General features: G+C 44.1%; 1 protein-coding gene across 1 annotated transcript in view; it reads left to right on the plus strand.

Moving 5' to 3' along the window:
* The first annotated feature begins 16836 nt into the window (after positions 1-16836).
* Positions 16837-18944, plus strand: part of LOC118400877 (PDZ domain-containing RING finger protein 4-like) — a 100350-nt gene continuing 98242 nt past the window's right edge. The window contains exon 1 of the mRNA XM_035797862.2: positions 16837-17273. Within this exon, the coding sequence (XP_035653755.2) occupies positions 17205-17273 (69 nt within the window). The 5' untranslated portion in view covers positions 16837-17204. The remainder of the gene's footprint in view (positions 17274-18944) is intronic.

Here is an 18944-nt window from a genome sequence, read left to right on the forward strand (position 1 = left end):
TTTTTATGGTTTACCCCACAGACCTAAAGGACATCGATCGAGCCGGACATACAGTAACTGTTACCTTTGGTGTTCTGCCACAGTGCTCATTGTCAGATCCTCTGTAAGGTCGCTCTTGTGGGTTTGATATACTGCGACATGTGATTAACAGAAGGACTTGTTGGTGGTTGAGGGTATTTGACCAGACAAAATACATGTAGCGGTGGACGTGTGAGGACCTATGGTGGCCTTGTTCAGGGTCACACTAGAATTGTTCCCAGAACATCTTGAGTGGTGTGTGTGTGTGTGTCCATCATCGCAGTTTGTGCCCACTTACTAGCAGTATAGTGGCTTCCTGGGCTACCATTAACCACTTATATATGGGGTTGCCTGGTCGGGCCTGCGCTGTGCCTCGAGCAGAACGAACAGGGAACTCATTTTGTAGATTGGTGCTGCAGAAAATAACGCTGTGTCAACAGTGCGGTTGCCTTGGCGTCAGCGGAGGGGCAAGATAACCCATTTGAGAGAAATACTTGTAGACCCAAACGCTCCATCATCTGACATTCAATAATTTGGTGTGGATAATAACTGGAAAATCAATGTTGTGTGTGTGTGTGTGTGTGTGTGTGTGTGTGTGTGTGTGTGTGTGTGTGTGTGTGTGTGTGTGTGTGTGTGTGTGTGTGTGTGTGTGTGTGTGTGTGTGTGTGTGTGTGTGTGTGTGGAGGGACAGACAGTGGCGGCGAGGGGTAGGACGGCAGTGTCACGCCCTGGTCGAAGTATTTTGTGTTTATCTTTATGTATTGGGTCAGGCCAGGGTGTGGCATGGGGTTTTTGTATTGTGGTGTGTTTTGTCTTGGGGTTTTGGTATATAGTGGGATTGTAGCTAGTGGGGTGATCTAGCAGAGTCTATGGCTGTCTGGAGTGGTTCTCAATCAGAGTCAGGTGTTTATCGTTGTCTCTGATTGGGAACCATATTCTTTGGTTGTTTTGTGGGTGATTGTCCTTAGTGTCCTTGTAACTGTCTAGTGTTAGCTTGCACCAGTTTAGGCTGTTTCGGTTCTCATTACGTTTATTGTTTTTGTATTGATTCGTGTTTACGTTTGTTTTTCATTAAACATGAATTGTAATCTACACACTGCGTTTTGGTCCGACTCTCTCCTTCACCACACCTAGAAAACCGTTACAGGCAGCAGCGGGGTTTTGCTTATTTGTTTCCGTGTTTGGTGTCAAGGAACACACATCAGAGGCGTGCTGGCTCTACAGCGGCACTTGACGCTTTAATGAGCTGTGTTACACTCCACAAGGCTCGACTCACTGTGCCTGTGTGTGCCACTGTGCCTGTGTGTGGATGCACTGTACCCATATGAATGTCCACAAACCTGACCACAACCCTAACCCTAACTTCATGTCCACATCCCGGTTTAAGCCTAACCCTAGCCCTAACCTGAGCTCCAAATCTATTCCCTCCCCACCCCCATTATTGGATACTGTATAAAACATGAACGTGATGTAGGCCTTATACAAGCGTGGCAATCCATTGCTCTCTGTAAAAAGTTGCTTTCTATGTTTCCACACAATCTTGCATTCCAATATGTTATGCAATCGGTGCATGTGAAATATTAAACAAACCTTATTCTGTGATCAAGAAAGATCAGAACCTCCCAGATAGTTATAACAGTGAGCAAACCTATTTGTTTGCAATCAAATGTTCCAATGGGTTGTATAAGAAATGTTTTGCTCGACATTCATTTCAAGTTGATCTGAGAACCATGTTTTGTCTTTCTTAACAACTCACCAAAGAAACACATCGATCAATTTGTTCAGAGCACAAACAATGGGAAGGAGGGAGGAGAGAAGGGATGGAGGAGTGTGTGTGCATTTGTGAAATTGGACACTTGGAGTCGGTATTAGCATATTAAAGCGATGGGATCATTTCAGCCCCCATTCTCTCTGACCCCTGTGTCAAGCAGCAATGCGGTTGCTTTGTGCTCAACATCAGACCATACTCTGACCTGTGAGTCTCATTCAATAACCTGACTCCTTATTCCTTACATAGCCATCGACGTATTCATACATGCGATCCCCTCTCTATCCAGCTCCCCACCACTTGAGTGACATTCACACGAAGAGTCCTTGAAATACCACCACTTAATTACATGCAATTAAGTGCAAATTGATCCACAGTTTGTGTACAGTACCACTAGGAAATGCTGCCTGCTGATGTTGTGTTTGTTTTGCCTGTTTCGATTGGAACATTATACACCAGCTATCTACTCCAGTCTCTTAAATTGGAGCGCCAACAACAGTAACAGCCGACACAGCGTGCTAAATCACACATCTCTCTCTCTCTCTCTCTCTCTCTCTCTCTCTCTCTCTCTCTCTCTTTGTCTCTCTCTCTCTCTTTGCCTCTCTCTCTCTCTTTGTCTCTCTCTTTGTCTATCTCTCTTTGTCACAATCCAAAAGGTGTAGTAGACTGAACCGTGAAATGCTTACAAGCCCTTAACCAACAATGCAGTTCAAGAAATAGAGTTAAGAAAATAAACTAAATTAAAAAATATATATAACTCAAGAAAATAACAATAACGAGGCTATATACAGGGGGTATCGGTAACGAGTCAAAGTGCGGGGTTACAGGGTGGTCTAGGTCATTTGTACATGTAGGTAGGGGTAGAGTGACTATAAACAGATACTTATCATCGAGTAGCAGCAGTGTAAAAACATGCTCTGTGTACACGTCCTGGTAATCCATCAGAGGACTGCGGTCTTTTGAATGTCGACCTGTTTAAAGGTCTTGCCCACATCGGCTATGGAGAATGTGTTTCTTGCCTCGAAGCGAGCATAAAAGACATTTAGCCCATCTGGTGAGATCGCGGCTGGGTGTCCATTTGATCAAATCGGCTACTGAGAGTGTACGTGATCACACAGTCATCCGGAACAGCTGGTGCTCTCATGCATGCTTCAGTGTTTCTTGCCACAAAGCGAGTATAATAGGGATTTAGCCGTCTGGTAGGCTCGCGTCACCGGGCAGCTCGCGGCTGGGCTACCCTTTCTAGTCCGTAATAGTTTGCAAGCCCTGCCACATCCGACGAGCGGCAGAGCCGGTGTAGTAGGATTCAATTTAAGTCCTGTAATTACGCTTTGCCTGTTGGATGGTCCGTCTGAGGGCATAGAGGGATTTCTTATAAGCGTTCAGGTGAGTGTCCTGCCAGCATCGGTTTGTGGTGGTAGATAAATGGCTACGGAAGATCTGGTCGTAGATCTGGTCTATAGCTTTTTATGAGGTACTCTACCTCAGGCGAGCAGTACCTCGAGACTTCCTTAATATTAGACATCACGCACCAGCTGTTATTGACAAATAGACACACACCACCACCCCTCGTGTTACCGGACGTAGTTGTTCTGTCCTGCCGATGCACGAAAAACCCAGCCAACTGTATATTATCCGTGTCGTTATTCAGCCACGACTCTGTGAAGCATAAGATATTACAGTTTTTAATGTCCCGTCGGTAGGATAGTCTCAAATGGAGCTCATCTAGTTTATTCTCCGGTGATTGCACGTTGGCCAATAGAACGGATGGTAGAGGCGGGTTACCCACTCACCAACAAATTCTCACAATTCACCCCGATCTCCGCCCCCTGTACCTCCGTCTTTTCTTCACGATAATGATGGGTATTTGGGCCTGGTCTCAGAGAAACAGTATATCCTTCGTGCCGGACTCCTTTAAGAGAAAATCTTCATCCAGTTTGAGGTGAGTAATCACTGTTCTGATATCCAGAAATTATTTTTGGCCATAAGAGACGGTAGAAGCAACATTATGTATAAAATAAGTTACAAACAATGCGAAAAAAAACACACCAAATAGCACAGTTGGTTAGGAGCCCGTAATACGTCAGCCATGCCCTTCAGCGCCACTCTTTCTTTGTCTTCTGCTTTTGTTTTCATATCAGAGAGACAGTGGAAATAAGATTACTGCCTCCTGAGTATGTGGGTATCATCATAATTCCCAACTAATCTCTATGTGGTGAAAACAAGGCGAGCCGATCCATCTACACCGCTGTTATTACTACCAGCAGATCTGGACCGCTTTCCTTCTGGAGCGATGCATTTTAGGTTGGAGGTTTTTGAAGCTTATCCTCAGGCTTTCGCTGATGGCTTTTTCCCACCCTGCGTCATAGCAAGGGGCAGTGAAGGGAAATGGATGTGTGTGTGTGTGTGTGTGTGTGTGTGTGTGTGTGTGTGTGTGTACTTGTCTGGCTCAAATAGCTCGGAAGAGCACAATGGACTATTCCATCACAACAGAAATTACGGAGTATACAAAAGTGGCCTATTTCAGCACAAATGGGGAGAGAGACACAAATTGCTACCACTGCCAACGCCTGTCTAGATCCAAGGTTTTACATTTTCAATTTGTCTTGGGTTCTGTGGAGACTTGTCTTGAGGAAGTGGAGTCTGTTCACTTTTTCATTTTGAAGTCCTCAGAATCAAGGTCATATCATATTGCCATAGGGATATGTACTCCACAATGTATTTCAGCTGATATTAGCACCTTAAAACTACTATCTCTTTCTCTATACATTTAAGTACAAATGTATATGTCAAATTTTTATTGAATTTATTCCATGGACATGTAACTTTTATGAGTCAATCTTGCTACCTCAGGCTTGGAGAGGACACATAACAGGGTTTTCAAATTGTTTCCCACCTCAAGATCAGGGAGAAATGCCCCCTCTGTTGAAATCAATCTGGAGAGCTATTGAGATGACAGACATGCAGGCCGCTACTCCTCTCAGTTCTGCTGCCTGTGAAAATGAAGCCATACAAGTTCACTACATCTCATCTCAGCTGGCTGATTGGAGGTTTGGGGGTTTGTCTTGGCACAGTCCCCCTAGTAAACAATATAAAGTGATATATTTGTTTTGTTTTAACGTTGTCATGTTTTTATATTTCAACTAATGATCTGGGCCCCTATGCACAAAGAGTAGTCTTTTAGATCCTATAATGATATGGACTGGGACAACTTGATCTGAGGTCAGCATGCTTTGTTGTAAAATGTTCCCTACGTTCCAACACCCATGACATCCAGCTAGAGTCCCCTTTGTTTTGTGGTCAGTTACTGTACATTGATGACATTGGGACCAGACACATTTGTCATTGAGGTGCCTCTGGTTGTATAGGGAACATTGCCCAAAAGGTCTTATGCGGGATATTTCTGTGGTTGTCTATGTGCTATAATCAACATAATCAACATAACACTGAATGGAGGACCTTTTCAGTGACCTCATTCTTTTTCCGTTTGTCCTTATACACACACACACACACACACACACACACACACACACACACACACACACACACACACACACACACACACACACACACACACACACACACACAATCACACACATGATCACACACTTCCATCGTTCTCTGCGCTGATTGTTCTCCAACAGATCTGCTTTGCCTTTCTCTCTTCAGGAGGAGCAAAACTCACCATCTGGACTTTATTGACTGTATTGATGGCCGCTCAGCCAGGAGCGGACAGAGAGTGTGAAATCGATTTCTAGCCTGTTGTTGTACATGTCCTTTTGTCTGACTGCCTGATGCTAGTTGTCAGTGAGACATTAACCTAATGTAGCAGGCGTAAAATAAACGTCCGAGCGGGGTCCACACACATCTGGTTTTCAAAAGGAAGCCAGGTTGAAGATACCGCATCCCTGAAAACCCAATGTTCCTGAGCTCCACTTAACCCCCCAAAGGGAGCAGATCGGTGTTTACTCGTTGTGTTCTCTGTATGTTTGGGGCTCTTCATGGTTCACGAGGGAAATGTTGACCCATGGACAAACTGTAATGGAAAATCATGTGAAGTGGAGGAATGAGTTTGAACCAAATGATGTTGGAATTCTGGCCTGACATGTTGCTATTTATTTATATGTTGTCTTTCTATCGGCACACTCTTAATGGCATGAGTTAACATGACAAGATGATTGTTTAGTCAGGTAATGTACTTGAATTCAAGCTGATATCCATCCATCCATTGAAATAGTAGACAGACATTATAATTCAATGCATACTATTCTGTTCAAATGCTTCATGACAGTCAGATACATATAATCAGTGGTTTAACCCTGTTTGGTTCCAGGTAGAACCCTTTCCACAGATGATTCCACACTACCTGATACCGAAAAGGGGTTCTACCTGATACCAAAAAGGGTTCTCCTGTGGGGAAAACGGAAGAACCCTTTTTTCTAAGAGTGTACAGGGTATGAATTAGATGGCCGTTATGTTGACTGCCTGAAATGAAACATTATAAATGCTAACATGCAAGGCTGTGTATCCATGAGCTATTTATATCCATGGCCACGTTCCCACATAAATTAATGATTCAAGACTTTTTAATTATTTATTGTCATTGGGAAACATGTTTTGGTTGGCTTCCCATGCACGATCTGGACACATGCTGGCTTTGAAGCACCCACCTGTGTGTGTGTGTGTGTGTGTGTGTGTGTGTGTGTGTGTGTGTGTGTGTGTGTGTGTGTGTGTGTGTGTGTGTGTGTGTGTGTGTGTGTGTGTGTGTGTGTGTGTGTGTGTGTGTGTGTGTGTGTGTGTGTGTGTGTGTGTTGGAAGGAATACCATCAGCACTGTCACAGCTGGTAGTTGGTAGGGCTGTGTTGATGATTCATTCATAAATGAGAGTGCCATTTAATTAATCCTAAATCAGACCACGGTATGCCCCAGAAGAGAGACTGGTACACTGCTGTGACATCTGAGCCACACATATTACATCTGAGGGCTCTCTGACACACGCACAGACGCGCGCACACACGCACAGGTCACATTTGCTTCACATCTGAAAGCTCCATGGGATCTTCAATTCATGTAAATTGAATTCCGTTCTTCAAAGCCAATACACCAAAGAGAAATACCTTCCACACAACTGATACATCAATGTCTTGTTTAATAAACATGTTTTTTTTTGTCGCAAGTCAGTGGAGTATAGAGCAGAGGCGGCTTCTCAGAGGAGCAAGGGGAAGACCATCCTACTCAGTGAATTTCAGAAAAAAATGGAAATATAAAATAATGTATACATTTTTTGATCAAACGATATTAAATATGTTCACATCACCAAATAAATTATTAAAACACACTGTTTTGCAATGAAGGTCTACAGTAGCCTCAACCGCAATCTCTAGGGAAACACCATTGTTTAGCCGGAGGACCGCTATTTTCCATCCTCCTCCGTGTACATTGACTTCCTTACAAAACCTAGGAGGCTCATGGTTCTAACCCTTTCCTTAGAGTTACACAGTAATTATGACAACTTCCAGAGGACATCCTCCAACCTATCAGAGTTCTTGCAGTATGAACTGACATGTTGTCCACCCAATCAAAGGATCAGAGAATTAATCTAGAACTAAAAGCATAAGCTCATCTAGCTAGCACTGCAGTGCATAAAATGTGATGAGTAGTTGACTCAGAGAGACAATATTTAATTAGTTAATTAATTAATACATTTTTAAAAATTAAGGAGAAGCAGCAGAGAGAGAGAGATTGAGCAATTTTTTTGTATTTTGTTTTCTTAGTTTACCTTTCACCTTCTTAGCTAATGCAGCTGTTTTAAGCTTTCAGTTTTATTAATGTATTGCCATTTATTGCAGTGTAACTGCTAAACTGACAGTTGGTTCCCCAACTGGTGGCCTGCGAGCCGAATTTGGCCCGGGGTGGTTTTATTTGTCACATGTTTTCTGAGCATTGTTGGACAGCTCAAACTGATTTTAATTTGGAAAATCTGTTCCCAAGTATTCCCACGCATAATAATGAGATGTGATTGTATACAAATGTAAGCAAGGTTTGAAATTATTATGTTTTAGTCAAATATTATAAATTCAGCAAAAAAAGAAACAGGACTCTGTCAGGACCCTATCTTTCAAATATAATTCATAAAATTCCAAATTACTTCACAGATCTTCATTGTAAAGGGTTTAAACACTGTTTCCCATGCTTGTTCAATGAACCATTGAACAAGCATGGGAAACATGCCTAGGGTCCCTGCTCGTCTGCATGAACGTGCCTTAGGCATGCTGCAAGGAGGCATGAGGACTGCAGATATGGCCAGGGCAATAAATTGCTATGTCCATACTGTGAGACGCCTAAGACAGCGCTCCAGGGAGACAGGACGGACCGCTGATCGTCCTCGCAGTGGCAGACAACGTGTAACAATACCTGCACAGGATTGGTACATCCGAAACATTACACCTGCGGGACAGGTACAGGATGGCAACAACAACTGCCCGAGTTACACCAGGAATGCACAATCTCTCCATCAGTGCACTGGCAAAAAGTGCTCTTCACTGACGAGTCGTGGTTTTGTCTCACCAGGGGTGATGGTTGGATTTGCGTTTATCGTCGAAGGAATGAGCGTTACACCGAGGCCTGTACTCTGGAGTGGGATCGATTTGGAGGTGGCGGGTCCGTCATGGTCTGGGGTGGTGTGTCACAGCATCATCGGACTGAGCTTGTTTGCATTGCAGGGAATCTCAACGCTGTGCATTACAGGGAAGACATCCTTCTCCCTCATGTGGTACCCTTCCTGTAGGCTCATCCTGATATGATCCTCCAGCATGACAATGCCACCAGCCGTGCTGCTTGTTCTGTGCGTGATTTCCTGCAAGACAGGAATGTCAGTGTTCTACCCTGGCCAGCGAAGAGCCTGGATCTCAATTGCATTGAGCATGTCTGGGACCTGTTGAATCGGAGGGTGAGGGCTAGTGCCATTCCCCCCAGAAATGTCTGAGAACTTGCAGGTGCCTTGGTGGAAGAGTGGGGTAACATCTCACAGCAAGAACTGGCAAATCTGGTACAGTCCATGAAAAGGAGATACACTACAGTGCAGTACAGTACTTAATGCAGCTGGTGGCCACACCAGATACTGACTGTTACTTTTGATTTTGACCATCAGTTGTTCAGGGACACATTATTCCAGGTCTGTTAGTCACATGTCTGTGGAACTTGTTCAGTTTATGTCTCAGTTGTTGAATTATGTTCATGCAAATATTTACACATGTTAAGTTTTCTGAAAATAAACGCAGTTGACAGTGAGAGGGTGTTTATTTTTTTGCTGAGTTTATCAGTTTGGGATTCATACTACAACTACAAACGATCTGTAATTATGTTCTGGCCCCTCGACCAGCCAAAAGAATTGGCCCACGGCTCCATCTAGTTGATCTACTGCGTGATTGTATACATGGATTGGATTGTGGGTTTATTTATGCGTTAGTTCTTGTTTGTTGACTATAACGTTAATATAATTAGCAGTTATGGTATGAAGGTTTGGCTTGGAAAGGTTATAGCTCCTGGTTAGAGACAGCTGTTGTGTTGTGCACTGAATTCCACAAGCTAAAGGAAGCTGCTATGAAAGTGAACTGTGAGTTCGGGTGATCAGGGGTGAATTCATTTCTCCGATTCTTTTGCAAAACATTTCTTAACCTTTCTGGCGCAGGCGTTCCGCTAGCGACCCACCTCGACAACGGTGAAATTGCAGAGCGCCAAATTCAAAATACAGAAATAGTCATAATAAACATTCATAATAAATACAAGTGTTATACATCGGTTTAAAGATTAACTTCTTGTTAATTAACAACAAGGAACTTTGGTCCCAATGAGGACCCAGCCGAGAAGAGAGCAACATCCGACGAGCTTCTCATTCACGTCTCTATGGATTAAAATGACAATTCAGCTGCTTTGTCAGATTTCAAAAAGGATTTACGGTGAAAGCATACCATGCGATTATCTGAGAACAGCGCCCCACTTACAAAAGCATACAAACATTTTACAACCAAGTGAAGGATTTACAAAAGTCGGAAATAGCGATCAAATTAATCACTTACCTTAGAAGATCTTCTTATGGTTGCAGTCACAAGAGTCACAGCTACACAATAAATGTTAGTTTTGTTCGATAAAGTCCCTCTTTGTATCCCAAAAGCTCTGTTTTGTTGGCGCGTTTTGTTCAGTAATCCACTGGCTCAAAGGCGGTCAAAACATGCAGACGAATGCATCCTAATAGTACCAGTAAAGTTCATGGAAACATGTCAAACAATATTTATAATTAATCCTCAGGTTGTCAATTGTCTAAATAATCGATAATATTTCAACCGGACAATAGCGTATTCAAAAGAAAGAAAAAAAACAAAACAACGAATGGCGCACAATCGGTCACGCGCGCAAACCAGCACTGCATGATTCTACAGCCCACTTACAGAAAGGTCTCATTCTTCTTAATTTTTCAGAAAACAAACCTGAAATAATGTCTAAAGACTGTTGACATCTAGTGGAAGCCATAGGAGCTGCAATCTGGGTCCTAACCCATTAGATACTCTTTAGGTATTCAATTGAAAATACCCACATCAAAAAAATCCCACTTCCTGGATGGATTTTCCTCAGGTTTTTACCCGCCATATCAGTTTGGTTATACTCACAGACATTATTTTGAAAGTTTTGGAAACTTTAGAGTTTTTTCTATCCAAATATACCAATTATATGCATATCCTAGCTTCTGGGCCTGAGTAACAAGCAGTTTACTTTGGGCATGTGCCAAATGATTACTCCCCAGATCAGCTAAATGCAGGCATGAGTGTGCAAGGCGGTATTGAAGGGCACTGTTTGTCACCTTGATTACTCCAATTTGTCTCTCGACTTGTGCACCTACGTTATAAACTTTAATGCGTGTGAGTTGTAGCAACCTCATGATGGGTATAAGGCAAATTTCCAGTATCGTGTATTAGCCTAAATCTATTGATGTTACATTGAGCTAAGTGAATGGAATATGAATGACCATCATCCAATATTCTGTAATAGGAATAAGTCCATACTCATAAAATCTTCCCTAATCTTAAACAGCACCGACCGCCACTGGCGTAGAGATACTTGATATTCCTCACCGTAAGTGACATAGAGAGACAGTACCAACCGTACGACCACTGTTCCTTATGAAATCTTCTCCTGCTATCACATAACATACTACTCGTGTGTGTGTGTGTGTGTGTGTGTGTGTGTGTGTGTGTGTGTGTGTGTGTGTGTGTGTGTGTGTGTGTGTGTGTGTGTGTGTGTGTGTGTGTGTGTGTGTGTGTGTGTGTGTGTGTGTGTTTTTTGTTGTCAAGGTTACCAAAATCTTGAAATGTTGTTCGGAAACAAACACACGTCTACATCTCTGTTGCATCTGCATGGAGTGCTCTTAGCAAGTGTGTGTGTGTGTGTGCGTGCGGCGTGCAAATGTATGTGTGTACATGCGTGCATGAGGCGCACGTACGTATGCAAGTGTATGTGCCTTGCGTAATCCTCACACGTACGCGTGGCTCTCAGATCCTCCCCACACTGCCCTTCTGACACTGGTAATTACATGCTTTTAACATATTTAACCTGCGTACTGTCACAGCTGTGCTAAGTGTTGAGTTTAATCAAACTAATCTTATTGATCTTTGCATGTTGGAGTAGGATGCTGTGCGGAAACTCAAGAGCTTTGGCTGGTTCTGGAGCTGAGAAGAGGGCAAAATGGAGCCTCATATTGAGTAGCTTAGTCACTATGAAAAATGTCAGGACATGCGTATCAGAGACGTGAGTGTGGGCGTTTTGTGTGTGTGTGTGTGTGTGTGTGTTTGCCTGTCTGCCTGTGTGTGTGCTGTAAATGTGTGTGAGAGTTTACACCTCACCCATATGCCTGAATTATACACTTGGCTGAAGGTTGTACCTCAAGGTGTAAGGTGAGGCTCAAATAGCAGTTTGTCAGAAATGGAATTGAAGAAACCTCGAAATAGAAATAGGCCCATCACAGGAAAACGAATGGCTTTCCCATGCCCATGCAGGCATGCCCTATTAACTGGGACTGGGAACACGATGAAGGACCCTTTTTTCTAGTCAGGCAGGCAAAGTGCAGCCCTGTGATAAATGACTGCTGGACAGTGGACTGAGAGAAATGACAAGGATGGCAACCAGACTGAAATACTGTTGTAACTCACGACCATGAATAACTGCGTACTAGCTAATTACAAAATACAGATTCTAATTGTTATGTAGACATTGTAATGAAGTTACACACAATTGTATTCACTTATGCAGACAATTTCTCGTACTTTATATTATTTAAAGCAACACATATGGGACCATTCATCCCAGGACAGAAATACACTATTATGAGAATGTGTTTTAGCTAATGGTTTTTACTAAATGTTAGTATAATGTGCTGAACCTATCCGTAGGCAACACTTGAAATGCCATCTAATGTAGATTCAAAGTGCCAGAATGTAAAACCCAAAGCCATTAAACTAACACTGGAGAACTTGTATCATTCTTAATGTGCTCAATGCACATAATGCGCTCTTTATGGACGTCATCCTTCACTCGACACGTCCCATTGAGAGGTGGCCCGCTGACTGGTTGACCGCAGGCAGAGGTTACTGTATCGGCCTTGGGTTCAGGGCGACTGAGAAGGACCATTAGGCTGACCGATGAGCATCTTAGCCTTAACGGGTCACTGACCACAGCATCAAAAACTGTTGGATAACCAGAACTGGTTGTTTGACGATACTATTTTGTCCGTTTCAAGCTAAACATTTGTGTTAGGACGGTTGTTATGTCAGCACAGTCTGAATGTAATGGAATCCTTCCAAGAGAGGAGACATACCAAAAGTACTGGACGATAGTCAACCACTGATGGGTTTTGGGCAAGACTGTTGATTTGAATTTTCCCTAAAAGACATGCTGGAACACTCTGACCATACTACAGCCGGCAGTTTATTTCATGTAGGGAAAGCGCTGACCTCAGGGAGAGGTTACTGTACCGGCCTGGGTTCAGGGTTGATGAGTGAGACCATTAGGTATCTTATCCTTAACAGGGATGCTGACCAAAACCCCCATTTCTTCCCAATTTCGTGAGATCCAATTGGTTTTTCTTGTCCCATCGCTCCCGTACGGACTCGGGAGAGGCGAAGATCGAGAGCCGTGCGTGCCGCACTGCTTCTTGACACAATGCCCACTTAACCAGGAAGCCAGCCATACCAATGTGTCAGCGTGCATTGCACCCGGCCCGCCACAGGTGTCGCTAGTGCGCGATGGGACAAGAACATCCCTGCCAGTCAAACCCTCCCCTAAACCCAGACAATCCTGGGCCAATTGTGCGCCACCCCATGGGTCTCCTGGTCGCAGCGACAGAGCCTGGACTCAAACCAGCAACGTTAGTAATCCGTTGCATAAAAGTGACAATGGCCTCGAAGCCGGTGTTTGGAGGATATATTGGCACGGATAGCCAGCCCTCAACTTTGTCCCGTGCCTAACAACACCCGTGCAGAGGGACGATGTCCTCCAAACACCGGTTTCTCTGGCATTATCACTTAAATATCCCAGCCTCTCTTCCTGTGCCTTTCACATCCTCCTTACACCTCATTGTAACAGCTAGTGTGCACCCAGTCGTCGGTCCTCTCCTCCAAATGCAATATCATTGTATCCCCCTGCTCTGCTCTTTCTCACTCTCTGGTCTTTCTCTTTCACAACAAGCCCTTTTGATGTCAAATTGACACTTTAGTGAACAGCTTTTCATGGATTTGGTATTGCCAGGCAACTGCAAAAAGGCTGCTGCATGCACTCGCTCTCTCTCTCTCTCTCTCTCTCTCTCTCTCTCTCTCTCTCTCTCTTTCTCTCTCGGTTTCTTCAGAATGAGGAGCGGATGGATGGTATTGCTGGATTTCTGGATTGTGGAGTGTGTGTGTGTGTGCATGAGCATGTGTGTGTTTGGGGGGTGATTTGGAGGAACAGGGGGTATGGTTGGTTACTATAGTATTAAGCGTGTAGCCTAATGGTTATGCATGGGTATACAAACACAACATTACAGTTCATACAAGGAAATGAGTCCATTTAAATGATTTCATTAGACCCTAATCTATGGATTTCAAATGATTGGGAATACAGATGCATCTGTTGGTCACAGATACCTTAGAAATAGTAGGGAGTGGAGCAGAAAACCAGTCGGTATCTGGTGTGACCACCATTTGCTTCATACAGTACGACATCTCCTTCGCATAAAGTTGATCAGGCTGTTGATTGTGGCCTGGGGAATGTTGTCCCACTCCTCTTCAATGGCTGTGTGAAGTTGCTGGATATTGGCGAGAACTGGAACACACTGTTGTACACGTCGATCCAAAGCATCCCAAATATGCTCAATGGGTGGCATGTCTGGTGAGTATGCAGGCCATGGAAGGACTGGGACATTTTCATATTCCAGGAATTGTGTACAGATCCTTGCGACATTGGGCCGTGCATTATCATGCTGAAACATGAGGTGATGGCAGCGGATGAATGGCACGACAATGGGCCTCAGGATCTCATCATGGTATCTTGGTACATTCAAATTGCCATCGATAAAATGCAATTGTGTTCATTGTCAGTAGCTTATGCCTACCCATACCATAACCACACTACCACCATGGGGCATTCTGTTCACAACGTTGACATCAGCAAACCGCTCGCCCACACGACGCCATGCACATGGTCTGTGATTCTGAGGCCGGTTCGACATACTGCCAAATTCTCTAAAACAATGTTCTTAAGGTAGAGAAATTCGTATTCAATTATCTGGCAACAGCTCTGGTGGACATTCCAGTCAGCATGCCAGTTGCATACGCCCTCAAAACCTCAGACATCTGTGGCATTGTGTTGTGTGACAAACTGCACATTTTAGAGGGGCCATTTATTGTTGTCAGCACAAGGTGCACCTGTGTACTGATCATGCTGTTTAATCAGCTTCTTGATATGCCACACCTGTCAGGTAGATGGATTATCTTGGCTAAGGAGAAATGCTCACTAACAGGGATTTTTTAATTTCTTATTGTGCGTATGGAACATTTCTGGGATTTTTTATTTCAGTTCATGGAACAAGTTGCATCTATATATTTTTTCAGTGTCGGTAGCTATTTGGCAAGCCTCCAGACAAAATTAAAGCACAGAAAATCGCATTAGGGAGTCCCAGGGGGGTGGGATGCCCGGTAGCCAACTGATGATGAGCGCTACTCATCTACTCTTATAGCCACACAAACACACTCACACACACTGACGGCTCCGAGGCCCAATTTATTAACAATTACTGCTCGTTAGCCGAGCTTCCTGATAGCGGCAGGACTACCGTGACTGATACCCGCGCTAGGGTCTTTTGTCTTGTAATTATCGCAGTTTGAGAGAAAACAGCAATTTATCCATCTTCTTCTTTTAAGTCTCCCCGGCTTCCCTTACTGACGATATGTTTTTGGGGGTATTTTTCTGCCGGTAGCTATACCATGCTATTTATTTGCTCAAGCATCCTATTGTGATATGTATCTAAAACAATAACATAATGTGATATTATTGTCACGTATTTACCCGCTTGCATACCATATCATTGATTTGTTCAACCATTGTTGTTTCTCCATTCCTTTGTATTGCAAAACAATCAGTGCCATCTATAACTGTTTCGGAGCTCTGTGATCTATCATTTAGCATATATACATACTGTAACATGCCAAATGTTTCATCACACAACCTGTTAATATATGCTGTTTATTTTTGTAAAACAACAAGTGCCATCCACAACTCTCTCAGCTGCCTATAATCTGTCATTTAGTGTGACTATAATCTGTCATTTAGTGTGACTATAATCTGTCATTCCTTGGGACTATAATCTGTCATTTAGTGTGACTATAATCTGTCATTTAGTGTGACTATAATCTGTCATTTAGTGTGACTATAATCTGTCATTCCTTGGGACTATAATCTGTCATTTAGTGCGACTCTGTGTTATCAGATGGTCGTGGCTTGTGTGATGTAGGTAAATATACTGTGTGTTTTATGATGGCTGAGAAATATCCATTACACTGTTGACTGTCTTATCTCCACATTAGGCTCTGTTAACATAGAAAGGCACACTGTTTTCACCCTCGAGGCGTGTGTGCACAGCGCACATTGATCACATAGTGTCCAGAGCTCCATGAAGTCATTCAAGTTGTTAGCATTTCATTTGGGGTTTTGACCTTTCCTTTTATTACGGGGTTGTTCAAATAGGAAGCTTGTGGTCGAGCATTACACGGGCTACTCTGTGATCAGTTCAGTGGCTCTCCTCTCTCTCTCTCTCTCTCTCCCTCTCTCTCCCTTCTCTCTCTCTCTCTCTCTCTCTCTCTCTCTCTCTCTCTCTCTCTCTCCCTCTCTCCCCTTCTCCCGCTCTCTCTCTCTCTCTCTCTCTCTATGTCTCTCTCTCTCTCTATGTCTCTCTCTCTCTCTCTCTCTCTCTCTCTCTCCTCTCTCCCCTTCTCCCGCTCTCTCTCTCTCTCTCTCTATGTCTCTCTTTCACCCTCTCACTCTCTCTCTTCCTCTCTCTCTCCTCCTTTCTGCCTCCCTCTCTCCTCCGCTCTCTCTCTGTTGATGAGGCTACTCTCTGCGATCACTTCATAAAGAGCTCTCCTCTCACTCATCTCTCTCTCTCTCTGTCTGTATAATTCCGCGGGAATGCAGTGTTGCTCAGCCTCCTCCGAGGTGCTGCTCACACAAAGGAACCTCATTGTGTAAGTGTTCCTTGATCTTAATGAGCCAACATGCTGGGTACCACACGACCCTCCTACCTCACTAGATCCCTCCCCTGACCACACCCCCTCATGAATAAGAACCCAGCCTACCTCCTTATTCATGAGCAGCTATCTGTGTAGACATGTGCACCAAGGCTAAGTGAACCGATAAGGAAAAGGGGGAGTGTCTTTCTCGGTGAGCGGGAGAGCGGGAGTCACAACTCCAGCGTGTAGTGTGTGAGTGAGTGAGAGACAGAGATAGAGAGAGGAGACGAGAGAGAGAGGGGAGACGAGAGAGAGAGAGGAGACGAGAGAGACAGAGAGAGAGAGAGAGAGAGAGGCACCGGGTGATGCTGAAACCGCTACCATTACTACCACAGCTCCTACTGCTGTATCCATTACAGTGCTTTACATTAGAGCTTCCTTCTGTTCTACCACGCTGGAGCTTTGCATATCCTTGGCTCGGTGTGTATGAGGGTGTTTGTTTGCGAATGTGAGTGTGTCAATGTGTGGTGTGTGTGAGATGCCCACTACGGAGTGACTGATGAGAACGGGTGCACCGGTCTGGAGGGTGACCCCCTGTCCGTACGGTTCCACTGCTGCTGCTGTCGCTCGGGGACGATTGGACGCCCGGCGTTGCCACGACGATTAGAATGGGCTGCAATCTGTGCACTTTACAGAAACGAGAGGAACACTATAAGCTGCTGTATGAGATCGCACAGGTGAGTGGAGGATACCGACATCGCTGAGTCTCACTGTCACGGTGTCATTCAGTCAGTGTGTTTGTGTGCATATGGCGTGTGTTCTGTGACGGTGTGTGATGTGTGCTGTCTATGATGAGCAGGGCCGGCACTAGGCGTAAGCGATGTAAGCTACCGCTTAGGGCCCCCTGCTTTAAAATTGAAACCTTTTCTCTATGTCCCATCGCAAGATGTGTCTATTTCAGGAAATTAACTCTAAACCCCCCCCCCATTAAGATGGAGGCATATAAAATGTTTTGGGCCGGCCCTGATGGTGTTGCCGTGTGCTGTGTGCAAAGCATCTCTGTGTATTGAAAGGAGGCAAGGAGAGCTTCCTTCGACTTACCTGTTAGGAGAACAGGAGGTATTTTACCTGAGACAAATAATAATAATAATAATAATATGAATAACTTTATTTGTATAGTGATTTTCGACACGCGTAATAAAGTGCTTCACGTCATGAACGAGAGTGAGAGATAAATACAGAGAGAGAGAGAGAGGAGAGAGACAGATTTGTGTGTTTCCGGCTAGGGAGAGCTCTGACGATGAGTTCCACACCTCGTCAGAAGAGCGCTTCAGATGTGTCAGAGTGGAGTGGAGTGCATTCATTCAGTCAGAGAGTCTGAGAGCAGGTAGAACAGTCAGTCGTACTAAAAGCACCCTTGAAGTGTTCAGACTGTCGTGATTAAACAGTTTGGTTATATTTATTGTCCAGTCTTTTTTTGGGGGGGGGGTTGTTAACAATTCGGTGTCGTGTCACACGTTCTGGGGTGAAAAGCTGTTTGTTTGGGGACATGTTATTTGGGGTTTGAACAATTTGTGACTGGCTCGTCCAAAGTGAGTCGTCTGTCTTTGTGTGATCGGTAGCAGATTGTTTGGTGTTTAAGGGACTGCTTGTGTCTTGTGTGTTCATGCTCGGTTGTTTGGGGTTGGGAATGTTTGTAATCGTCTTTGTGCGGGAGTGCTTTTGAGCACGTTTGAGTTTATAGTCAATTGGAAAACGTCATCTCATTTTGGAAGATACCTGATGTGTTTCTGTTCTCTTCAAGCTGTCTCAATCTCACTGGCAATGTACACTAGTACTTTGGACTTCAAGAAACAATGTCTTGTTTATACTTTTTGAACTCATGAACTCATGAAGCATAAACAAGGAAGGACGTCTCACAACAAAGAGTTGATGGTCTAACTGTCCATTGGATTAATAGTAAGCTTTAGCAAGCATGACTCACGTACTGTAACATTTTCATTACCGGCATGTGGATCTCGATATTTAAGCATCTTTTAATTATGTGGCTCAGTGGGTAAACGTGTGGTGTTAGTCTCCTTCAAAACTCCCCCATTCTCCCCTTATTTCCCTCTCCAGGCCTCATCTCACGACAGGCTAATAACGGAGGAGCTCAGCCTCTCCTGGAGCTCAACCATTGAACTCCACCGACCCCCAACTTGCGGTGTCTTTACACGAGTGTGATCACAGCCCTCATTAGCTGATTTATAAAAAACTATTCTGTGCATCAATTAGGTGTGAAATGTCTCTCTTTACCCTTAAGAGGATAAGGAGGTTGGTTAGGGGGAAGGCTGTGTTAACCACTGCCTGCTCGTCCTGTGCAACTGGAGTCTGTGTCATATACTCAGGTGAGGGGCGTTGTCATAGTA

The sequence above is a fragment of the Oncorhynchus keta genome, chromosome 22 (assembly GCF_023373465.1).
Source record: "Oncorhynchus keta strain PuntledgeMale-10-30-2019 chromosome 22, Oket_V2, whole genome shotgun sequence".
Lineage (NCBI taxonomy): Eukaryota > Metazoa > Chordata > Actinopteri > Salmoniformes > Salmonidae > Oncorhynchus > Oncorhynchus keta.